Here is a 25,048-nt window from a genome sequence, read left to right as displayed (position 1 = left end):
AGAAGTAGGGTGTTCAGCATGTAGCCACATTCAGTACACACCAGCCAATAGCAGGAGGTTGTGCACCAGGTAGCCACATCCAGGACACATTTGCCACTAACAGGAGGTTGTGTAGTAGATATTCAGATCCAGTACACACAAGCTGGAGGCTGCGCACCAGGTAGCCACGTCCAGTACACGGTAGCAGGAGGCTGTGCAGCTAGTAGCCACGTCCAGTACACAGTAGCAGGAGGCTGTGCAGCTAGTAGCCACGTCCAGTACACACTAGCGACTAGCAGCAGGTAGCCACATCCAGTACACACCGGCCACTAGCAGGTAGCCACATCCAGTACACACAAGCCGGTAGCAGGGGGTTGTGCAGTAGGTAGCCACATCCAGTACAGGAACAGGAAAAAAACATGGCAAAGAGGCTAGATAAGATCAGTTAAGCAGTTTAATTCTTTATTAACAAAGAACTGCATTGGAATGAAAGGCTAATCAAATGATATCATTATGCATTTATTAATATGTCTTTAAATCTTTGTCATGTCTTTGATCACTAAACATTGCCAAAGATCTTAAAAAGCATGGATGTGCAGGGAAGTTAAATTAATTTCCTTGGTCAGCTACAGAGTTAGATGCAAGATACTCTATATATTCTACCTCCATTGGAACGGAATGGTTTCTCTCTAACACACTCAATAACGATTACTTGTGAACGTCTTCCTGCTCTTTGTAGAATATTGTTGCACCAAAATCAAAAACGAAAAATAGGAAGAGGAAAAGCCACTCAAGTGGACATTTGTACATATTTCTAATTGGTTTGTGAGGTTTGCACTTTGAGCTCCTCCCATCTTAGGCTTAAGCTTTCTTGTGCCCTTTAGACGAAAAACCCAAACCATGGCTCATCTAGGGGAATACACTGCCGTACACAGTGGAGCTCTTAACCGTAGCAGCAAACGTCACCATAAACCATTAGTTAAACAGCCCACATACATATTTATTTAGTATGTCTGCTGCTAGTTTTTCCTAAGTTCTCCTGAATCCCCATGCTGCATTTCCTTGTGGGCAATACAGATTTTGCTGAATCTCTCCCCAAAAGGCTAATTTTACATTTTATATATTTACAGAATCTGCTCTTTTACCCGGCAATACTTTATTATACAGATCGTATTTCCCCCTTTGAGAAATCTTGGGACACCCAGAAACCACTTTAACGTTGTGTCCCGCCCTTTGCCTCTCCATTTGACTGGCAAATGACATCCCTACCCTTGTGATTTAGGCTGCAGTGGCACCACGGGACAACAACTACTACCGATAAGGACTCAGCTGAACAAACGTGAGCCAGACCGTATGACGTTACAGTGCAACTTCAAATGAATGAAGACACAGCTCCTGTCATTATCAAGTGCTAGAGATTAGAAGATTTACTCCCTGAAGTCTGCCGGAGCCCGGGTCCCACAAGCCAGGGCACTTTTTGACAGTGACGGGCAAACAAACAGGCTATGGGTGTTTGAGGTAGGGGATCCTCACACTTGAACCACATCAAATTTAGGCCTACATGCTCACAAAGAAGTGGACATCTGCGCCACATCATAGCAGTCCTATGCACAAAGCCATTGATGATACTATTGGATTCCTGAATGCAAAGCAGAATTTCTAAAGCTTATCAGTGGTTTCTATGCCCATCTGGGATCCCCCAACTTGACAAGAGTACCCCCTGCCCACCCCCCCCCCAAAGGTCCAAAGAAACATTCTTATATGCAGCCATTAAAATATCGTCTAGTTCCACATGAAGTAAAATGGTATGCACAGTCGAGGAATGAGGTTACAACGCTACAGATTATTCCAATTACAAAGCCCAACAATTATATCTCCATTAAGGGATCATATTGTTCCTTTTTCTTGCCTTTCTCCTCTGAACACCTCACCAAGCTAGGCACCAACAGACTAAGACAGTGAATGAAGAGAAATAAAAATACACAAAATAAATCGTACACAAAGAACGCCACTGTCATTTCTTAAATTATTGTGTTTTTTTTTTTTAGTGCCCTACATTTTTACACCAGTCAAAGGAACACAAGATCTGCCTTCGGTTGGTAAGGCTGCTTGACATATGGTCAGCCTCATGTTAAACCTATGGTACTTCTAGACAATGTAATGTTAATTTATAGTATACAATTTTGGATTACCATGCAAGAATACTTTTTTGTGTGTAACATTTAATAGCTCAATCTACATCCAGGAATAATTTACATAGAAGGACAATAGTTACTGAACCAGAGAGCACACTAGGTAAATACCCACGGTGGGCGGCCGGAGGCAAGGGGCTGGTCGGTGGGTTCTGGAGGAGGTGGAATGGAGGGGGGAGGTGAGGGTGAGGGTGGGGTGGGGATGGAAGGTGGGGAAGGGGGGCTGGGGGCTTATTCGGATCTGAAGGGAGCGATTAGATGGCAGGGGTAGTTGTCCGTCCAATCTTCTCGGGCACAAATCAGCGACACTCCCACACTTTGACTGTTTGATCTACACTCCCGGTGACGACGTAGGGAGCAGCCTTGTGGAAATCTGGGGAGAAAGCAATGAGACTATGTAAACAACGCAAGGCAGAGAAAACATACACCACCTGGGCGACTTAAGAGGCTACGGATGAAATTATATGGATAGAATACTAGGAATTTATAAAGGAGGCACCCATACCATTTTGTAGGATATTTCATTTTGGTAAAACAAACCTTATATATAACCGCTTTTAACATAAAAAATAAAAAGGATAGATACAAACAGGTTATTTATTTTTTTAAACCAGCCCTCGAACTTTCAATTCATTTTTCTCTAGCAGCATCCTCCCTCTGGGGAGACCTTCAACCGCTCAAGAGGAAACGGCTTCAAACAGCTTGCCCAGAAAAGCAGATCTCAGGCCAGGAAGGCCTCTAAGGAGCCTTCCCAAGCCTTGATCTAGTGAAAACTCAGCTCGGGGCTCGGGGCAGGGGGGAGGGCGGGGGGGGGGTGGTTTGAGTGGTCCTGGGGCAATTGTTTACCCAGCTCAATACAATCCTCAGGACGTCAAACAAACATACTGTGGGGGAAGACGTGTTGTTTCTACTGCAAAGAGTTTTCCTAATGCAGCTTCCTGTAGCTCCACGGAGAAGAGTTCATAGGAGCCACCTGAGGGGGATGCGGTGCGAGTCTCTGATGGAGACCCAGGGACAGTATGAAACGTGGGTAGTGGGGATGCTTACCAAGAGAGGTTACAAAATGTTCGTGGGCATACAGGGTCTTCATGCAGCGCTTGTTCTTGTAGTCCCAGATCCTCAGGGTCTTGTCGTCCGCGCAGGACACTATGAATTTGCCTCCGGGGTGGACAAGCATCCCACGCACCCAGTTGTCATGACCGACCTGAAACAGAAGGGCGTAATGAGCCAAAGCCTCCATCTCATTGAGAATTCAAGAGAAACCGTTGAATTATGGTGGCTGATTATGGACCGGCCCTCACCAGTGTCATAAGGCACATGCCAATGCTGACATCCCACATCTTGATGGTTTTGTCTCTGGAGCCGGACAGCAGGAAAGGCCCAGGCTTTCCACTCTTCTTGACCTGGTGGGTGAGGAGAGGAGGATGTTACGACCTCAACTTCAAAGGAGAAAGGCGTGACTACACTTTCAACGATTGTACAACACGTCAACTACAAAAATGTCTGGCAGAGGAGCACAGAGCAGAGCCCCAGCCCAGGAGCGCATCATGTTCATCGTTACATGCAGAGATTAAACAAGCAGCCTGCAAACCAGCTCCCGTTTTATGCGGGCCTTCTGACAGTGTGAATTACAATAGAAACAAATTATTGGACATTATGAAACTTACTTTTAATAATGTAATCTCCACATCAAACCACAGGCTAGACTTTAGCTATTCAAGGGCGATGTGGTTTTCAACACAATATGCAAAAAAATGCACCAAGCACACTTTGTCACTATTCTAATTAGCTTGTATTAGGTTAAGCAACTGCACTGTGGAGGGGTTGTAGGAATTAAAAAAAAGGACTCAACACTGGTCTGCTACAATATGTATTGCAATATTAAAAATGGAAAAAAAAATATTTCGTCTCAAAATCCAATTTATCTTGCCTGAATATACAGCCCTTTGACAGTGTTTCTCTATGGCTATGGAAGGCCATAATCCATTGAGAGCTGCTTCTTTGTCCACAGAGTGCTACTTTCCTTTGTTGCTAACCAAACCAAGAAGTCGTTCCCACAGTACACATTCATACACGAGGTACATTGGAACCAAAAGTCATTACATGCCTACAGCTTCGACTGCTTCGGCGAGGGACTATTTTAATCAGTAAGAACAGCAGCACAATCAAAAAAATAGTCAAAGGGGTAACATTAGATAGTTAATTAGTTATAATTATTTATTTGGGTGTGTGTGTGTGTGTGGTTACAATGTCTCAAAATGGTTTCTCTGCCAGTTAATCCACGATCTCTAGTCAAATCCTAGCTCAATAGTGCAGGCAAAATTGACCTACTTCAATGTTTTTAATTGAACTAAGGACTATTATGAACCAATAGAACAGATCAAAAAGTTGTGAAAGCGGGACATTGTATTTTTATTGCACTTGGAGGTGAGTCTCTCGCTGTGAGGACAAACGCTTTAATTAGATGAACCCAGCATTAGACACGGTTGATCACAAGGCAGAGAGGCGAGTGTGCCGGGGCTGACCCTAGGCCATGGCAGTCAGTGTGCGTGTCAGTATGTGTGTGCTCAGTGTTTGCGCGGGTGTGTTTCCGCGTGCATGTTAGTAACTGAGTGAGTTTCGAGCTCTTCTAACAATACGCAGTGCTCTTTTATAGGTCCGACTCGTGGTTTCAGTGTGAGAGCTCCACACTAGCCTGACTAGGCAAGTGGAAGAGGAATGCTCTTGATCACCTAGAGATTACTGTGGACAGCACGGGTCACATTATGAACCTATAGTGCAAATGGCCCCACGTTTAGCATTATTATTATCAAGATTATGCATACGTCCATAAGTCCTGCTCTTTCAGTGTAGCCAGATATGTAGAGTTGGGTTTTAGCATATCTTTACATAAAAATAGATATCTTAGGTGTAAAGTGAAATTCTACGGTGTTCGACTTTAGTAACATTTGACTTGGGCCCACCGAGCCCATTTTCCCTGCTTCTTCACAAAATAGATTTTGGTTCAAAATGGACCCAAACCTCTGTCTTGTATAGAGCGACAGTGTTGGGAGTCTTGTAATAACCAACACATACCTCTAACCCCACGTCTTGCATACAGAGCCCGTGTTGGGAGTGTGACATTGAACCAGACGTACCTCGGAGCCGGTGGCCTCCATGATGCTGGGGTAGGCGCTCTCGGGGGCCCAGGAGATGCACTCCACCACATGCTCGTGCTCCCTCAGCTCGGCCTTGCACTCTTTGGACGCCACGACCCACACTCGCACAGTCTGGTCGTTTGAGCAGCTGGCGATCAGCGTGCCGTCCGGGTTGGGCCGCACCATGCGCACCCACTCCCTGTGGCCGGTGAAGGTCTTCACGCAGTACCTGGGTGGTGGGGGGGACATGAACGTTCGTCAGCGCTCACTTAATGAACACTTCAATGACGACGGTATTGATTTAGCGCTCAACAGTTAGGGTGGTTTCACAAGCCACATACCCAGTTGCGACCTCCCACATTTTGATGGTTTTGTCCCTCGAGGCGGACACTATGTGATCTCCATTGGGCATGATGGTTACAGATGAAACGTTGTGGTCGTGTCCTGCAAATATTAGATGAAGACAAGAAGAACAATGACCGCCACTTTAGGGCTTGTGCATCAGAGTGGATCATGGGAATCTGTGTTGGTGATACTCTGCCGTTTTGCCATGACGCGAGAGAGTTGTAGTAATGTCAAATCCTAAATCCACATTAACAAGTAACCGTGGCTAATCTAAACTTTCTTTTTCCATGCAACGCATGTGAAGCGCTGTGGCAGTTTCATACACAACAATGGTGAAAAATAATTTCACAAATAATTTGTAAACACTGACCAAAACACTGTTACTACCAAAAACATTCCAATGATTCTATCCTTCCAAAATGGAGGCGGTCCTTGCATAGTGACGTCAGGACGTACAAGCCCTATACGACCAACCATCAGTTGAAGTGATGCTGTACGTATTTAACTTCAATCCACTTTAAGTATGTAATAATAGAGGATCACCAACAACACAAACTAAAATTTGGTTTAAGTAAATTATAAAATTCCACCCAAGAGATTTCAGCTGTATGGCATTATTGTCTAGAATGTTGAACCAATTAAAGAGAAGCCACATTACTGGGGGTAACTAGGTTCTAAAGGGAAGAAGAGAAAGCTAATTACCTAGATATCAAGTAGTGTTTGAGCTGCTAAGCACAGTAAGGCAGAGTAAAGACTGTCCCTGAAGAAAAGGTCAACACTGAGTGTGTGTGTTTTTGCATGTGTGTTTTAGGGAGGGGCTGAAAAAAGTCTGGCAGCTAGACCGAAAGAAAAAAAATATGATGTGGTACTGAAGAGGATAATTAAACTGCTCTCCAAGTCTGTATTAATCTACTACACTGAATCAGTTATCCTGGTAAGCACAGGGAGTGTGTGGAACATGAGGTATTAAAATGTCTAGGTATGCAGGAAGAAAATAGAAGAATGGAATAAAAGGGAATCTATTAGGATGGGATAGAAACAAGGAAATAATCTCAGCCGCTTGCCCAAAACCGTAAAAATAATCCACTCCCAACATACATACACACTCACTCAGACACTGTCAATACAAATATCAGGGTTAACAACTTGAATAAAGATTTTAGATCTAGCAGATCTAAAACCTGTTTCGATTGAGGGTCTATATTATGGGATTGGAGCACATGCTGTACCAAATATGCTCTACCACACATGCTGTAGGGGAGGTTGGGATTTCTCTAGACAGCTTAGACAGAATTATCACTCTGAGGGGGGTCTTCCTATCAGAACAGCCCGGGGTAACGTCTACAATCGGTACAGTTGTAATTTACATTGCAATTAGGGTTGAAAGGGAGATTGGGGAGGACATCAGCAATGACACACTATATTCTCAGCTGAGGAAGATCGAGATAAACTACTTAAAAATTCTCTCTTGTCCACTTAACATTTAATATGGTACATTAGTATATCCCAAAGAGAGCAGTCTGTGTGAATAGGGGAGGTATTTCAGAGCAGGAGAAACACACCCAGACCGTTTGGGCTTTCTTGATATGGAGACTTTTCCGATTTTTCTAGCCTGGCATCCCCAGACCAATTTGTAAATGGTTATTAGTCTGGAATCTGTTAGTTCATTTTAGATTTGCAAGGGGTGTTATCAACATGCACAAACCAAAATGACTATGGATGCAATTGGTTAGCTCTACAACCAATCAGAGCAACAATACATGTGACATCAGTGGAAGCCACCTTGGTTGCTTATGAAAATGCGACAGCGGTTCTCCGAAATCCGTCTGAACGTGAGGAGGGCTGGACGCATATGCCAGAGTAAATAAAGCACAAGCGTGCAGTTTCGACTGGTTGCCGGCTACTTGGTGACCATCGTGGGATAACAGCGTGATAATAAACTGTGTAACACACCGGGACCCAACAACCAATAATTACATCACAGGAATTAGAGTGTCGGATAACAAATTTACTAAGAATACTCTAATATTCTACTCTTACGAATACAATACTACTAAAAAATTCGAAGCAATAACCACCTTGCCAACCAAAATGTGCAAGGCTAGATGTATTTGAACTAGGGATGGGCATAATTAAACGATGCTCGATAATCGATCGATAAGAAATGCGTCGATCAATTTATATTGTTATCGATCAAAAGGACGTTGTGTTGCATACTGTGAGTCTTGAAGCATTTAATTGAATATCACTATGTGGGAGAAATACCACCCTGCCGACTGGTGGAAAGTGAATGGAAGAAGGTTCCTGTCAAAGTTAGCGCGACAATACCTCTGCATCCCCGCAACTTCGGTCCCGTCAGAGCGGGTGTTTTCTGCTGCTGGACTGACAGTTACAAGGCTGCGTTCGCGTCTGACCCGCGAGCATGTTAACATTATATTCCTAAACAAAAATATGTAGGCTGGAGTTATGCTATGGACAGTAGGGACAGTCACCACCGTATGTGAGTCGCTCTTTTTTTTCTTAATGTGTTGTCTCTCGCTCCGCTTTTCTTTCGGCTTGGTGCCTCTTGGAGTCGTTACATTTTGCCAAAACTGTGATATTTTAGCAACAAGTTCAGCCTTATATAAGTTCAATAAGGTATTGCTTTTAGATAGACTAGTTCATGCAATTGTTTGTAAATGGGTGGCTCATCTTTTTGTTGCGAGCCTTTTCCGCGCGCCGGCTGCAACCTATAGGCATTATATGTCTGCCTTTTTTCCCCCGTTTTTTCAAAACAGTTATACCGTTTAATGCCCACTTTTAGCCTACTGCCTTTGTTTGATTATTGTTGTCCGATAAGTTGGCTACTTATTGTAATTGGAATAGGCTACAGATTTAGTCTTGTTGAATCGTTTCCAAACCTTTAAGAGCGCCTGTAGCGGCTAGGCGCATTGTTCGGACTTTACGAGCGCCGCATAGGCCTATAACCTATAATGCCTGTATTTATTATTTTAAAACTGTTAAACAGTTGTAGGTCTCCAAGTTAACTGTATTGTATTAATGTTGGCCCATACATTATTGTTGGAATAAAGATTTCATTGATAAAAACATGCTGCATTTTCTACCAACGGGAATTTCAATATAGCCTAGAAAAAAGTTAATGATTAATCGATAATTGATCGATAACTCTAGCGATGCTCGATCAAGGAAATTTCTTCAAATGCCCATCCCTAATTTGAACATCATTGTTTTTCTCCAAAACTGTATGCAATGAACAATAATGAATGACGTGTGCAGTTCAGCACAACTTCAGCAGACATAATTCACAGCAGAGATGGATCTTCAAGAGCAGCCATCAGGCTCTTACTTACCATGCATGGTCCTGATGCACTCGAAGCCTTGGAAGTCCCACAGCTTTATGGTCATGTCCGCAGAACAGGATGCTAGAAGTTTGCCAGTCTGGTCGAAGGAGATGTCCTGCACTGAGTCTGTGTGCCCCTTGAGTGTGCGTTCAAAGTCACCGGTCTCGTAGTCCCAGACCTAGTGGAGGACACCAGTAGATGGCTGTTAGAAAGGGGTCCAAGGCGTATATTCACACTCCAATTAAGGGGAAATAAGCAGAAGTACAATATTGTTGTTCCGATTGCGATGAAGGATAAGCACACACAAGCACACCTAAATATCACATCTTCTGTGACTGTGTACACATGCATGCGTGTACACAGACAGATTATGTGATGTTTATGTATGTGGATATATTACCATCTGTGACGTGTTATTTTGCGGCTTAGAGTAACATAGCAGTCAAATAAAAAAATGACCTGCCTTGGAAAAATCTTAAAAAGAAAAGTCTTGATTCATTTCAGTATAATAATTTTCTAACTAGTCCATCATTGCATAGCTAATAACCCCTTTTAAATTTCTGCTACTGTAGATACACTAGGGTTTTGAAAGACATGAGAATTTAATAAAGGGTGTAATAGTAAGGAGCCACCTGATGGTTAATGTTCGACAGACGGCTTGCCGTGGAGGATTAAGCCCTTTGTGGTGTATTCTGGGGTGGGGGTATTTAGACAAGCTGTGATCGGAGACACCAAGGATCCTGCCATCTGAATGGGGATTTCCTTGCTACAAGCCCCACTCCTTTTGGATTTGCATCTCATTGGGGGATTCCTGCCAACTCCTAGTCTTGATATAGTGGCAGTGAGCTACCAAACACACGTAATAATGTCAGTATAGGATGGCCAGAGCAGTAATGGATGTTTTACATTTTTACATTGACTAAATGACAGCAGGTCCAGTCTTTCAAATACCTCGGCTCAAATTTACAGAATTGACAAGGAATAAAAGCATCGATCTGCAATAACAAAAGGCACATAGAGTGGCAAGATGATGGATTGATATTTTTCAACTGCCACAGAGCTGAATATATAATTCTCAACCAACAAGAATTAGTTCTGATGCAAAGTGCCATCTGCCAAGTACTCGTAGAAGACGTTCAGAACCCAGACGTCATGTGACTGTGTGAGAATGTGGTTGTGCAGCTCCATAAATGAAAATGCATGCACGACATTCAAGAAAAAATATGTTCACAAGAATGTAGGTGTGACCTCGAATCTTCGACGATTTGAATCGTCCGATAGATAGACAGCTAGTCTGCATTATAGTTGACAATTGGACCAAACATTTCAATAAAAACAATTGTGGGGGTTTGTCTGCTTTTTTTTAGTTGCCCGTTTTGATTTCAGAAAAGCTTTGTATGCCTGATAACCCTTTTGTGTAATTAAAGACATCAATCATTTTCTTTTCCAAGAAGAGCGCATCTAGTCTTGAAGGATACACAATGTCAGGAAAAAAAACTCTCAAAATTGGAAGCCTTTCAAAACAATTAAAGATGATTCAAAAAAGTAAAATTCCAACTTTCAATAGCAGATGTTATTTCGTACGATTGACGCTAGTGAAAAAGATTTTCCGCGTCGGTACTGTGTAGTGCATTTTTGCTGTCCTGCTAACGTTGCTGCACTTGTTCTATACGCTGAAACGCGTCATCAACATGCATCTTAAATTTGTAACTGGTCAAACGACTTTGTCTTTATCGGTGTAAGTTGTCTTGATCAGATATCAATACCGTGCGACATCAGATAGAAAAGAGCCCTCCATTTCCACTAGGGGTGCAACGGATCATCATTGATCCATGATCCGTTCGGATCATCTATTTCGGTTCGGCACACGCATGATCCGCAGATTGATTTATGAAAAAAAAAAATTGTGCGCATGTTCAGTCCACACACAGCCGCCGTAACCATTCCTGCTAGTTCCAGGGACAGAGCTACTTAACACGCTCTGGGTAAAAGTCTGCAACAGTTCCCTTTTCAATAAGCAAACAGTCCTATGGCTCGTTGTGATTTATTGTCCTCAGCGTACAACATGAAGAACAGTGGGCATGGAAAATAAAAGTAGGCTAGACTTCGGTGGCTACTGTAACGATAACTGCTGCTTCCAGTGCTACGTCTGTTTCCATATACTCGCGCTGCCACACAAACCTGTCGCCTAGGTTACCACACAGACGTAACACTTAGCTGACATAGCGATTGCTAACATAAAGAAAAAAAAAATCGAGCATGGCCACGCATTTACAGCGACATCACCCCGGTGTTTCACTGACAGGAGTGAAACCGAAAGCGGCTCAACAACCGCTCATCACCGCGGCATTTAAGCAGCCCCTTCCTCCACAATCAGACCTGGCTAAAGCAATCACAAACGCTATTTTTTTTTTTTGCTGATCCGAAAAATGATCCGATCCGTGACTCTGATCCGAGGAACGATCCGAACCGTGAGTTTTTTGATCCGTTGCACCCCTAATTTCCACTGAGACCAGCCACCTATTGAGTTTATAATGTATTAGATTAATTACGATATGATGTATGGGTCAATGGCTATATTTTCTGTCAAATTGAAGACCGATGCTGACATGACAAGTAGTTTATTTGTTTGTAGAGGCGGTCCTTTAGGCGCTGTGGCTCTCCTATAGACAGCTATGGAAAACCCTGATAAACCTAATTATTATTCTCTAGTGTGTAAACCTTGCAAAAGTCCCAAACATGCATGCATCATTGAGCTGCATATGTCAAATAACATCAGTCGACGATGGTTCTGGTGCGACAAATCATATTAGACTATGGAAAATCTTAGTCGAGGACCCCCCCCTACTAACATGTCCCAGTTTGATAACCAGCGGCTACAGCAAGCAGGAGATCCAGTGATGGGATGAACCTTTGAGCGGACAAAATAATCAAAGCCCACCTCCAAGAGGTTGAGTAGAGGTGTTGAGGCAGAAGGGTATAGGGGTTAGATCAAGACGGAAGCTGTCCGTCCAAAATCTAATAAAGTGTTTAAAAACGTTTAAAAACAACCAACGCCTCACCTTTATTGTGGCGTCTTCAGAGGCGGACACCATGACGCTGAACACGGGGTGGAAGATGACCCGGGTGACGGGGCTGCGGTGCCCGCTGAGGGAATACTTCTCCGGTGGGCGCGGGATCCACTCCTTGGGGTCCCGTTTCTGAGTGACGGGACCGCCCAGGGTTATCTCCTCCTTGGCTTCGTTCAGCTTGGACTCCAGCTCCATCACCTGCGGCCGCACACAACACGTGAGCACGGAGACACGCTCGGTCACTTGGACTCAACTAGGCACAAGCACCGGGAAGAGCCTTCTCCGCTTTCGCTATTCTAAACAGGCTTAAAGCTGTCCTGGGTCACGTTAGTGTTGAGTGTTAGAACATGTTAATATGTTGTTACAGTCACAGATGGTTCTTTCCGACTACCCCTTTAACTGTAAGTAGTTAGACAGTGTATTTGTAACAGTCCCAGATGGTTCACCAGACCACATCAATGTCACTGTTAGTACTGAAGCATATTCAACCTTCAAGAAGGTGGAATATGTATGCTGTATGCTGTAATCTTACTACTATAATAGCAAGCCTGTCGCACCAGTTGCTCAAGTTAGTCATGTGCGCATGTGCCAAGCAACCTGCAGCTCACACACACACAAACACCGCACGCGCAAATGCATACAGACACCGCAAGCACGCACATACACACCGTATACATACACTGCACAAACATACACGGAACCGCACACACAGGCACGCACACACACACGCGCGCGCACACACACCGCACGTCAAGACAAAGGGAGCGACGCACTAGCCGAGGTAAGACGTTACGTTTTTAAACATAACGGCTCCGCCATCAACGCACGTGGAGGTAAGAACACACACGCACACACCGCAGCGACACTCGCCCAGGAAAGACGTTATGTTTTTAAACATAACGGCTCCGCCATCGACACACGCGCAGGTAAGAACACACACATGCAGGTAAGAACACACACTCGCAGGTAAGAACACACACACGCAGGTAAGAACACACACTCGCAGGTAAGAACTAGGGGTGAAACGGATCAGTGTGTCCACGGTTCGGTTCAGATAACCGTTTTGGGCCTCGGTTTCGGATACGGTTCGGATTAGGATCATGTCCGTGGTAGTAAAAAGGCGGACTTTTTTTTGACGGAGGGTTTGGGGGAGAAACACAAAAATGAATGAGACCCACAGGCTATTTGCAATGTGTTAATTGACTGCAATCAGACAACTTGCAAGGCTTTTTTGTGCAATAAATGTTCCCCTAAATGCATTTGAAAACATGGTGCACTGACTGAGTGTAACATGTAAGGGATAACGGCCGACGAGGCTTAGAACTCTGGCGACGAGCGCAGCATGAAGCCAGAGTTGCCTCTACCTGTCCATTATTTCCATCGAACCGGTCGACCTCGAAGGCCGTTATCCCGCTTATCACCCGTTTGTATTTATCTCCCGTATATTTAGAATATAATTGTATCAATTACTTTCTTTAAATTTAGGAATCGTGCGCTTGAACTTCAGAAAACAACCTATTACAGCTACCTCATTGGCTCGGGCAGCACTGGAGAGAATGCATTCCGCTGGGTCCTAAACACCCTTTTGTATCGGACATAGGCTACAGTAGGCAAAATACGCTACATATGGCAATGCCTTCATGAAACCGAAATCCGCGGATCACCAGAATGCTCCGAACTGTGGTAAACGAACCGAACGGATTCGGATACAATTCGAATCCGCTGCAGGCCTAGTAAGAACACACACGCACAGGTAAGAACACACACGCACAGGTAAGAACACACACGCACGCGCACATACCGCAGCGACACTCGCCCAGGTAAGACGTTATGTTTTTAAACATAACGGCTCCGCCATCGACAAACGCACACAGCAACACTTTGTTGCTCAAACCTAATGTTACTCTCCTCCTTGAGCCTCCCGAAATGTCTTGCGATATTTATGTCCCCTTCCCCCCCTGCGGACTGTTTTAGTGGTTTTATTTTTCTTATGTTTTGTGTGTATGCTACGTGTGATTGTAGGCTACTGCTGCCTGTCTTGGCCAGGACACCGGATGAGATGTTTAATTTCAATGATGATCATTATTTTCAACTAACCAATAGTAGTTGCCTTGCATTTTAAAATGTCAATGCACTTTTCAGCCCTGAATAACAGTAAAATATAGTTAATAATTGATTTGCATGCATAGTATACGACACTTTTCATTGAACAATTACCCCTGTTACCATAAATTGACTAATTTTATAATGAAATCAAATGCTCACACACTAGCTGCTTTCAGACACACGTGTAAATCCTGATATTCTCCTGATGGGCCGTATGTGTCAACAACATATCATGTCATTTTCCTAAGGAAATGTAAATACCTTACATGTGAATGAGGAGTAGAAAGTCGTATTTCTCACACCACTTCAGTGGGCGTGTTGATGACACTTCTACATGTCATTGAGTGGCCCCCTAAATGATAATCAGCCTGTTGCCTTTTGTTCGCTGAATGGTTAAAAAATATAAAAATGTTGGCACTGCTTTTTAGAGTAATTTGTGGTGAACGAATGTTATAGCGCGCGCAACGCGAGTGCGAAATAAAAGTAAAAGGAGGGAGAGGAGGGGTACAAACCTTTTTCTGTAATCTGATGACTGAGGTCCATTTCTTTTCCAATAGGCCTGCATACTTTTTATCCATTTCTTCGTTCTGTGGATCGGAGGGCAGAGTCAGGACAGACAGGCAAGGAAAGCCAATCACATCCCTGGGTTTAGCCTTAGCAGCGTGAGGGGGAGGCCTGATGGCCAGGCTCCATGCAGAGTCTTTGGCTAGACTCATAATTAACCTGGCCAACCATGATTGCAAGACGGACACAACCTTCAGCTACACGCACACACTCCTATTCTTAATCCCTGTCAGGCAAGATAATCTCCTACAAACATGGAAGGTTTTAGCGGTTTATAGTCACCTACCCGGAATTAGAGGAAACTAGGGCCAGAAAAATAAACCTTTTTTATGTATCACAATGAACAGATTCAAAATCTGACATAAAATTCAGATTTTTGATATTTACAGTAAATACTGCCTAATTTCGTAATTAAAAAATAATAATCAGTTAAAAACCATTATGTTTGGTTAACAGTCTCAGCTATGAAAAGGATAGCATGTTAGTCTAATACTAGTCATTCGACTCAGTTTTCACTTTCCCAGTCCACAGTAGTTTGTGTGTGGCACATTCGTGAGATACAGCACAAATCTTCCATGGCCTTTGATCCAATCTATTCTCTGCTACTCCCTTCAGAAACCTAACCAACAGATTGCCAGAAATAGCTTGGCATGTTGCCATCATGGGAGGTGAGAATGAGTAATTATTTATTTTTTGCAACTGTGGGACATGCCAATTTCTTCTGGGCATGGTGTATGGACTTGTTTAATCAAATCTTAAATAGTATTTAACATATAAAATGGAAATTAACAAAGCATCCAAAAGCCTGGATTGTAGGCGTTCATAATAGTCAACCACACCATGGCCCTAACGTTGTAAGATAGCCCGAAAATAAATGTAGGACAGAAAAGGCAGTGGTGCAGTAATGGTGCAACTCTGCCATCTGCCTGGTCTTTCTGCCCATTAGGTCAGCAGCGCACGTACACACACAATTATGTTGCAAATGGGTCTGCTTTTGCTGCACTATAGCAGAACAAGCCTATGATACCCTAAAACTATTATTCTCTACACAAACAAAAAATCTGGTGGCCCAGTGCTGCTTGGTACCAATGGCCTTAAAGCCCTACAAGAGGGCCGAAACCCGTACACAAGGACCCGACCTACCCTCGGCCGAGCACCCCTCCACGATAATGTGACAGGATGCTAAACAGTCCCATAATAAAAGGGCCTTCATGAATGGGTATAAAAGGTGGTGGGCTTTTAGCATGCTACTGCTTAGGTGGGCAGTAGGATACACGTGGCCCTTTGGATCATGAATTATTCAGTTGATTTCCAAGGGATGCAACAGAATAAGCCACTTTATATAATCTACGGTATATTTTAGCCAAGAGGAAATCTAACATTCAATTCGCCACAGCCAGCTCCCAGAAATGTTAAGCATAAAGCGATATGTTTTTAATTAATATTCATCGCCAATTAATAGCATCTTTGATAGACATCTTGTCAAATAGAACACTTTTCGTTTATCGTACAAATTTTCGTAAAACTTGATTAATTATAAAGGGCTAAAAAAAGTGCACATCAAGGCAAGGCAATATCTGGATGAATTAGTCTATTGGCTACTTACCATATCTAGTTCAGCCTCCTTCTTGAAGGTGGAATATGCTTCTTCATAACCATTGGAACGCAGGTAGTCAGCTATTGCACGATTTCTGAAAATGTTAAAAAAGTTAAAACATTAACAATTAGTCTGGCTGATTAGCAGACAAGATATGTTAAGCACAATGAGAAGCAATATGCTTATGCAGTGAAACAAAAGACCGAAAATGAGCATGCATGGAAATGTGTCAGACAAAGGGAATTAAATGATTCAACTTTTGTTACCCATTCACCCAAGTCTCAGACTTAATACGAGACTGCAGTTTCACAGTATGCCTCTTGCATTCCCCCACCCCGCACAGCCTCCCACACACTCCCTCCCACACACCTCTTCACATTTGACACAGATAGAGCGCACATCTGTCTGAGCGCTATAATGAGATAACATGGCTGTGGGCAAATAATGGAAATGGGAGTCCCTGTGGTGGAGATATCGGGATACTGATGGGTGGTGAAAAGCCCAGGCAGCCTTACTTCAACAAATTAAGACTGACAAAGAAAATTGGTGGTAGGACAAGTCTACTCAGTTGACATGAGTGTAACCAAGAATGCAGCATGTGGGGCCACAGCCAAGTAAGACCATGCTGTTTTTTTATTTGTATTTTTTTTTTTTTACTGAGGTCAAAGGCATCTTGTGCATATGGCCTTTTCCAGAGATTTTTGGGCTTGTTGAGAACACCCAAACTAGTATTCACACATTTTGCAACTAGCCTCAGAAAATTTCCATAATTTCCAGTCATATACCATCCAATGTAATATCAAAAGAAGCACAATATCGAAATGTTATTTTTATTTTTTAAATGGTGCCATTTTCAATTTTTTGCACAAAAAATAAAGGCCTAATCCAAATGAGCATTACAACGAATTAATTAGAATATGCCAATTAATGCAGTTATAATTGCATCGCTATTGTAAAGCAACGGTGTGTGTGTGTGTGTGTGTGTTTGGGACTGAGGAAAGTGTGCTGCCGAGCCTGAGAAGAGAAGCCAGGGATCACGTGATAATCTGCCTGTGCGTCTCCACAGAGCAGACACCTTGAAGGGGGATCAGCAGTCACCAGAGGCTAGCCTTTCCATGAGGTTTAAACACGGGGACTGTGTTTAAACCGAGAGAAACTGATGAGATAGGGACAAAAGCACACCAGTGTCTGAACACTGAGGTGGCATTGAGAATACGAGGAGAGAGATATTCAGATAGAGAGGACAAAGGGCTAGTCGAGCAAGAAGAGAAGAGCCCATCCTGCCTTTTCCTGGCTTTGTCTGAGGCTGGCTTGTTTACGACCACAGCCTCGCTGCTTGTGTCAGGTTTCATCCCATGTTGAAGTGACGGGGTAACCCTGTCATATCTGGCCTCTCCAAAAAAAAAAAAAAGATAACTCACAGCCAAGACCAGGAATGATGAAATAAAAAGATTGTTAAAAGAATAAGGATGAAGGCCGGTCTTAACCCCTTTGCCCTCTATTCTCTTCCCTTCCTGAAGGCCCCTCATGACAGGAGCAGTCCGATTAAAGCTCAAGGTTAGCGGGAGGTTATCGGGTCTGTGACAGCCTGCCTGTCGCAGGTTTGGGGGGGGGGGGGGAGCAAACGGCGATGTGTGGGGTGAGGACTATTTATGGAAGTGTATTATAATGAGGTGGGAATGTTGGGAGAGGAAAGCTTTGTGAAGTGCTGAGGTTTGTGTCCTTCCACAGTGTGAGTTGACAGCCAAGATCGTGTCCCATCGGCAGGCTAGGCCAGAAAAGACGATGGCTGAGCGCAATGCTACACCTATCCCAACTGTCAAATTAGACACACATGTACGCAACGAAAGTCTTCTACCCAACCAAACAAACACAATTGTCAATGTTTGGGGCTGAAAATGTGTGACAACTTTTTTGCTTCCTCCATTGGAAAGCATACACATTCAATATGATTGACATTTAAAAAAGAGGCATCTATTTACAGAGTCAACCAAAACCATGACTACTAGCCAGCCAACTTGTTTTGCATTTACTTATACCAGGTGGGTCTAATATGGGATAATGGGATTCAACAACAGCGTTCTAGAAAATAAGTTTTGCCGAGGTTACATGTTGAAGGCTAAGCAGTTGCAAGAAAATTTTTCTAGTAGAAACACAGCAGACAGTTTCATATATTTTTGGAAATTATATCATTAATGAGACAATTCTAAATACTAGAAAATAAACAAAATATAATATTTGCGATTCACTCAAGGTAAGCCTGCACTATCCCTTGCCCTTTCCTTACCATTCACCTCCACACTACACACATAATTACATGTTTTCAATTTGAAGAGGAATGAGGCAAATTAAAAAAAAAAAATAATAATTCATGCCATCATGTTCGAGAGTTTCCAAATAGAAATAGGTAAATGAAGGTGCAGAAAGAGTAGACCCAGCGGTATCCATGGCGACAAGGAGCGCACGGCTAGAAGACGTGATTGGAAGTTGGTAGAGGAGTGGCATTGAGGAGGGGCAGAATAGAAGCAACCATAAACTGCATCACTCAGAGCATACAGTGGTATTAAACCTTGCCAGCCTTAATGTGTTCAAAAGTTATAGCCAGCAGGTTTGAAACACTACTCCCCAGTGCCCACACTGCAGAATAGTGCTGTCCAGCAACTTCAAAATGGAGAGCCACTGTGTCATGGATGACAAACACTGAGGAGAAGGGAAGTAAAGGGAGGAGAGAGTGAGCTCATCCGTTAAGGAGAGCGACAAATGAAGAACTGAGTGCACTAGCCAGCCAGCTAACACTGACACCACACACACACACACACACACACACACACACACACACACACACACACACACACACACACACACACACACACACACACACACACACACACACACACACACACACACACACACACACACACACACACACACGGATTGCCCGACGTCCCGGGGCAAGTAAAACGCCACGTCGGGCAAGTAACTATGACAACCCGCTTGCCCGTTCGGGCAAGTGGAGGACTCGAAGCAAAAAAAGAAAATTGATTTATTTTTTTTACGATCATCGATAAAGTTATTATGTTGCCCCCTCTCCTGGTCCTCGTCGGATAATGCTTGTAATGCTTGGTGTACTATTTGATTTTATTTGAATGTGGCTTCGGCCATTCAAAATCGAGATCGCGAGACTCCCGGCAGGTAGCGGGCACGCCGCAGATTAAGAACTAGGAGATGGCTGCGTACGAGCTCAAGCGTAAGCGAACTTTTCAAGCATCCTGGAAGAAGGAGTTCCCCTGGGTTATACTCAAGGATGTGGAGGAATCACCAACTTGTTCTGCGAGGTTTGCCTTAAGTTCCCGTCAACGGCGGATAAAAGCGGTTCGTTTTTTAAAGGAACGTCATCTTTCAGAAAGCAAATGCTTGAGTGTCACGATAAGAGCAAGCAGCATCTTGCTTGCATGGCAGCTAAGCGGGCTGTTGATAACCCGTCCTCCGGTGCCTTACCGGTTATTTTCACTAAACAGAACGTGGAGGCAAATGTGGTTATCACAAAGCAGATAATATAAAGATAAAATATAACAATTTACCTGAATCTTTGTCGTTATTTGATAACCACTAATAAAAAAAACTATTTATATTTGGGGCCAGTGAAAATTGACTTCGGGCAAGTAGAATTCAGACCCACGGGCAAGTGGAAAATCCTTAGCGGTGAGCGAGCACACACACACACACACACACACACACACACACACACACACACACACACACACACACACACACACACACACACACACACACACACACACACACACACACACACACACACACACACACACACACACACTTTAAACAGGTAAAAGGGAGAGCCATGTTTAGCAATGAATCTGATTAAAGAATGAGATAATGTACAGCTCAAAGTCCAAAGTCATTATTAAAGATAAACTGTATGTGCTGCAGATCTGAAACACATACGTTTAAGATACCTGTCGACACTCGTCTGGGTGTAGCAGCAGCCAAGTATAGCTATGTGATCAACATAGATATATAACCCTAACCCATATATATATATATATATATATATATATTAGAGCTGTCAGTTAAACGCGTTATTAACGGCGTTAACGCAAACCAATTTTAACGGCGTTAAATTTTTTATCGCGCGATTGACGCAATCATTATATTTTTAAAAAAAAAGTTTGTTTGTTTTTTTCTTTTTTTTTCTTTGGCTCAAAACAAAGAAGCAGTAGCCTGACTGCTATGTTCAAATGACATTTGTTCAAAGCAGTCGTTTAATTGCACTATAGGCTCTTTTTTTGTATCGTCCTGTTTTGATCAGTATATGCCAATGTTGTTATCAATAAAAAATAATTTGCACAAGGCAAGCCGATGCACTTCACCATGTTGATAAGAGAATTAAAATGAGAAGAATTATGGGACAAAAAAATCAAGGGATATTTAGCATAGAAAAATAATTTGTGATTAATTGCGATTAATCGTGAGTTAACTATGACATTAATGCGATTAATCACGATTAAATATTTTAATCGCTTGACAGCTCTAATATATATATATATATATATATATATATATATATATATATATATATATATATATATATATCTTCTTTGGTTCCGGGATACCCCAACTAGTCTAGCCAAAAGTAGACCGTTTTATGTTTAAATGAAACGCCAAGAGCTCCAGAACCCTGCACAAATAAACTAAGAGCACTACAGTCAATCAAAAATTGGATTTGAGCGTGAGAAATAAATGTAATGCACACACACGTACAGCACATTACTCCATGGAGCTCTGTAGCTAAAGTGGTAGAGTGTGGTGTTAACACAGCCAGATCAGCATTTCCAAAACCCATGCCAAGAACGTATGCATGGTATTGTAAGACCATTTGCACCAAGGAATCCAGCTTGCAAACAGTATATCTGAACTAGGGATCGACCGATATATCGGTCGGCCGATATTATCGGCCGATATTCGAGTTTTTTTTTTTTTTTTTTTTTTTTTTTTTACTTGTTCTACCTCACCTGTTTTTAATATTTGTTAAATATTGTTCATCTACTTGTTCTTACTTGTTCTACCTCACCTGTTTTTACTATTTGTTAAATATTGTTTTTTATATTGAAGTTCAATAAATGTTCCTTTTTTTTAATTTAGACTTGTAACATTTGTTATCAGTGTAATTTTTATGATTGAGGGAGAAAAAGCAGTATCTGCTCTAAAAAATAAATTAAAAAAAATAAAAATTGGTATCGGCGTATCGGCTAAGGCTGATGAAAAAATATCGGTATCGTATCGGCCCTAAAAAATCTGTATCGGTCGATCCCTAATCTGAACGTGTATTATATGTGGATCTAAATGTCACTCAGATCGTGTCTGTAGTTATTTACCACACTGGCATTTTACATCCTTTTTTACCAAGGGAAAGGAAATTGAAATACTTCCGTATTACAAACTAAAAAATGCTCCAAATGATTATTTCCTTAAAAACCTCTGCAAGTTCCACGTCTAAATTGGGTTTGAGAAAGAAGAAATGGACCTGGCTGCCTTGGAGCCCAATTGTGGTTACAATGAGGTACTTCTGGCAGGGCCTCAATGATGGCCCATCACTGGAGTCACACATACTGTTGAGACTACGAGAAACGTTACACCAGTGTGATTTCTTTGAATTTTACATACTTCTAGGGTTTGGATACAAAAACGATTTAATTCTGTGAATTAATCGTAAAGACATTATGGATGGTCTTTTTGATGTCTTAACCATATTGTAAAACAGCATGAAAAGATGTGTCTATTCAGGCCTTATATAATGCACTACTTCAGTAGTCTATATAAAAAGGAAATAACAATGAATAACCATCATATACAATACAGAACTGCCCCTCATACTTAGATCAATGCCTTGTATGTGTACTGGGAATTACTTGGAAGAAACAGTGGTCCCAGGACAGACAATGAAACCATGTGCTTCCATCCGTCTGTCATGCAGGAGGCAAGATTTGAGACATCCTGCTGATTGGACCCCCTGCTGATACATACTGGTGCCCTCTATACACACTGTAGCCATGGTGCCACTGAGAAGCACTCTATACATCTCCATCTGCCTCGAAACCATTCTCTCAATTCAAGCCCAGCCACGCCCAGGCAACGTTCACCGTCCAAGCTAGGGTTACCTTCCTATTCATTGAGGCTCAAGACATTAATTAACGGTAAAATAGGGGCTTCAAATAGGACTCATTCAAGAACAAATGTAAAAAGGAAACAAAACAAAGATTATAATAAAAAGCATAATGCAGTTACATAAAAAAAGGAGTATGACCATTTCCATTGTCTGAGACATGGAATGGGAGCTTTGCTTGCTCAGCCAATCCAGGTTGTCCGTAATACTATAATGCAACTGCTTGCCACCTCAATCACTGCTGACCACCTCTAGCACATGGTCTGGCATTCATTGTGTTCGTCGTGACATTCACAGCCCCAGGAGCAAAGCAGACCAAGGAACATGGTCCTTTTATCTGAAGACATAGAAATTGTCTACAGCAAAGGCCAACTGCACATGGGTGTCCACAGGCAGAGGAGGGTTTGTGCTCTGGGTCTATTTTTATCAAATGCCTGCAGAAAAGGCGCATCCCCTGACCCTGAAAAGGAACAGAGATGCGCTTTTCATTAGATGTGCTCAGAAACGTAAGACTTGTTTTGAAGATGCTGCGCAATCACAGCATCTGACTAAAGTGCTGATGGGGCCAGTAAAAGAGACAAGACTGCTCTGTTTGGAACAGCAAGTTTATCTAACAAGGTTCAACTTGTTAGAGACGGTTACGAAGTCAATCCTGCTCCAAATATTCATTTTGATTTTAGTAGAGGGTCTCAATGTATGAAGAGGCAGTTAGTGTTCGCAACCAGAATTATAACAAATATGTTGATCCCTACGTTTTTTCAAGATTTATTTTGCATTTCCATGCATTAGGCCCAATCCCATTTCTACCCCTTACCCCTTCCCCTTGTTTTGAAGGGGTAAGGGGTAGAAATGGGATTGGGCCTTAATCATTACAGATACAGCAAGAGGTAGACAGCATGGGAGAGAGAGAAGCAGCCAATGACCACGGGTCAATGCCCTAAGGACTGAGCCTTAATGGTACGCTCTTCACCCGCTGAGACCTTGATCCCTACTTCTTAGAATTTGTAAAATTCACAGCCTCAATTTAATTCACCAAATTCAAGAAATGGTGGCGTTCACACTTGAGACGCAGCTCATATGTGTGCAGAACAGTGTTTGGTGGCTTGAGAACGTAGGCGTTGACATCTCGACCATCTGTTCCTTGCGTGCATTGTATAATATTAGAAATATTTTATTTCATGCATAATACAAATTATATACATGAGAAGCATATTGGGAAGACTAACGATTAGGCTATTTTAGTTGGGTAAAAAACAGATATCGGAAGCAAAATTTGCCAGAAGAAAAAACCCTAGATTCAGCTTAACGCCGTATCCGGGGCCAAAGAGGTAGATGGTGGAAGCACTAATAGGTAGCCCCAACAAATGGAATGCAATGAATTCCTGATCATGGCTCACATGGTTTGCTGGTCTTACACTATGCTCCTGTACACCATGGGGCAAGAGCATTATTCAACAAAGAAACGAGAAGCTTGTTTGACAGGGAGCACACAGGCATCAGCATTCCAACAGAACTTGCCATTCCGACTACCAGAATCTAAGAAACACATCTGAGAAAGACATTGTTGAGGAGAAGTGCCATGTCATGTGGAAGAAACTGCATGTCTCAATGACATCAGCAAGCGCAAAACAGGGAGTAAAATCAATTATTAAAACATGATAGAAATGTTCCACAGTGAATTCTATTTCACTAAATCTATACATCAACTAACTCTGTGTAGACTGCATCTATCCATTGTATATCGAGACCTCACAGACACAATGTTTAACCAGGAAAGAGATTGGAGTTCTTATAGGAGCTCAGAGACCTCTACCTTTCCCATTCTCCTACTGTCTGGCAGGAGGTAGGTAAACATTTAATCCTAGCCTCAGGAGTTAATTACATAGTTGGGGAGATTAGGCAGGGCTGATTTCTAGCCCAGCTAATGTTTTTCCCCTGCTCAGTATGAAGCACCATGCTTTGTCAGAATGACAACTGCCTACAGAGACGTTAAAATCAATATAAGAAAGACAAGGGATAGGGAATACTCATGGAAATGCACTTCATGTAGCAAGCCAAACTTCTATATGATCCCTTTCCTAGCTCATGAAAAACATACCTTCAATACATGAAATTGATGTATTGAAAAATACATCATAGAAATAGAGCCAATTTACCCACAACTAAATATGCACAAAACAATGCTTGATGTAATTTACCAGTAATCCTGAGATTCCTTAATAGTTTCTAATTAGTAGGGCCCGACCGATTCATCGGCCTGCCGATTTAATCGGCCGATTATAGCCTTTTTGAAAATAATCAACATCTGCCAAAAAGACGCAGATTACAACCGATTTATTTTCTTTTTTAAATGTTATTGCGCTTAGTATCCTGCAGATTGCGCTCCTACTCGCCTTGCTAACTAACAACTTTAGCTGGAGTAAAAAGAGGAGATTGAATTTTACCGTACAACATGAAAGCACGCTCGCTCAGGCAGCTGCGCGCTCACCTCACCAATGTACACAAGACGCGTTGTTTGAGCATGTTGTGCCT

General features: G+C 42.5%; 1 protein-coding gene across 1 annotated transcript in view; it reads right to left on the bottom strand.

Moving 5' to 3' along the window:
* Positions 1-1,888: 1,888 nt before the first annotated feature.
* Positions 1,889-25,048, bottom strand: part of LOC130406086 (lissencephaly-1 homolog A) — a 28,694-nt gene continuing 5,534 nt past the window's right edge. Inside the window, exons 3-11 of the mRNA XM_056611469.1 lie at positions 16,342-16,426; positions 14,684-14,758; positions 12,057-12,263; positions 9,004-9,172; positions 5,650-5,752; positions 5,309-5,537; positions 3,473-3,574; positions 3,219-3,375; positions 1,889-2,544 (exon numbers count right to left, since the gene is read on the bottom strand). Of these exons, the coding sequence (XP_056467444.1) occupies positions 2,471-2,544; positions 3,219-3,375; positions 3,473-3,574; positions 5,309-5,537; positions 5,650-5,752; positions 9,004-9,172; positions 12,057-12,263; positions 14,684-14,758; positions 16,342-16,426 (1,201 nt within the window). The 3' untranslated portion in view covers positions 1,889-2,470. The remainder of the gene's footprint in view (positions 2,545-3,218; positions 3,376-3,472; positions 3,575-5,308; positions 5,538-5,649; positions 5,753-9,003; positions 9,173-12,056; positions 12,264-14,683; positions 14,759-16,341; positions 16,427-25,048) is intronic.

The sequence above is a fragment of the Gadus chalcogrammus genome, chromosome 16 (genome assembly GCF_026213295.1).
Source record: "Gadus chalcogrammus isolate NIFS_2021 chromosome 16, NIFS_Gcha_1.0, whole genome shotgun sequence".
In the NCBI taxonomy this organism is placed as follows: Eukaryota; Metazoa; Chordata; class Actinopteri; order Gadiformes; family Gadidae; genus Gadus; species Gadus chalcogrammus.
Note: the sequence above shows the minus strand (reverse complement) of the source record. Positions and strands in the feature narration are given on the sequence as shown.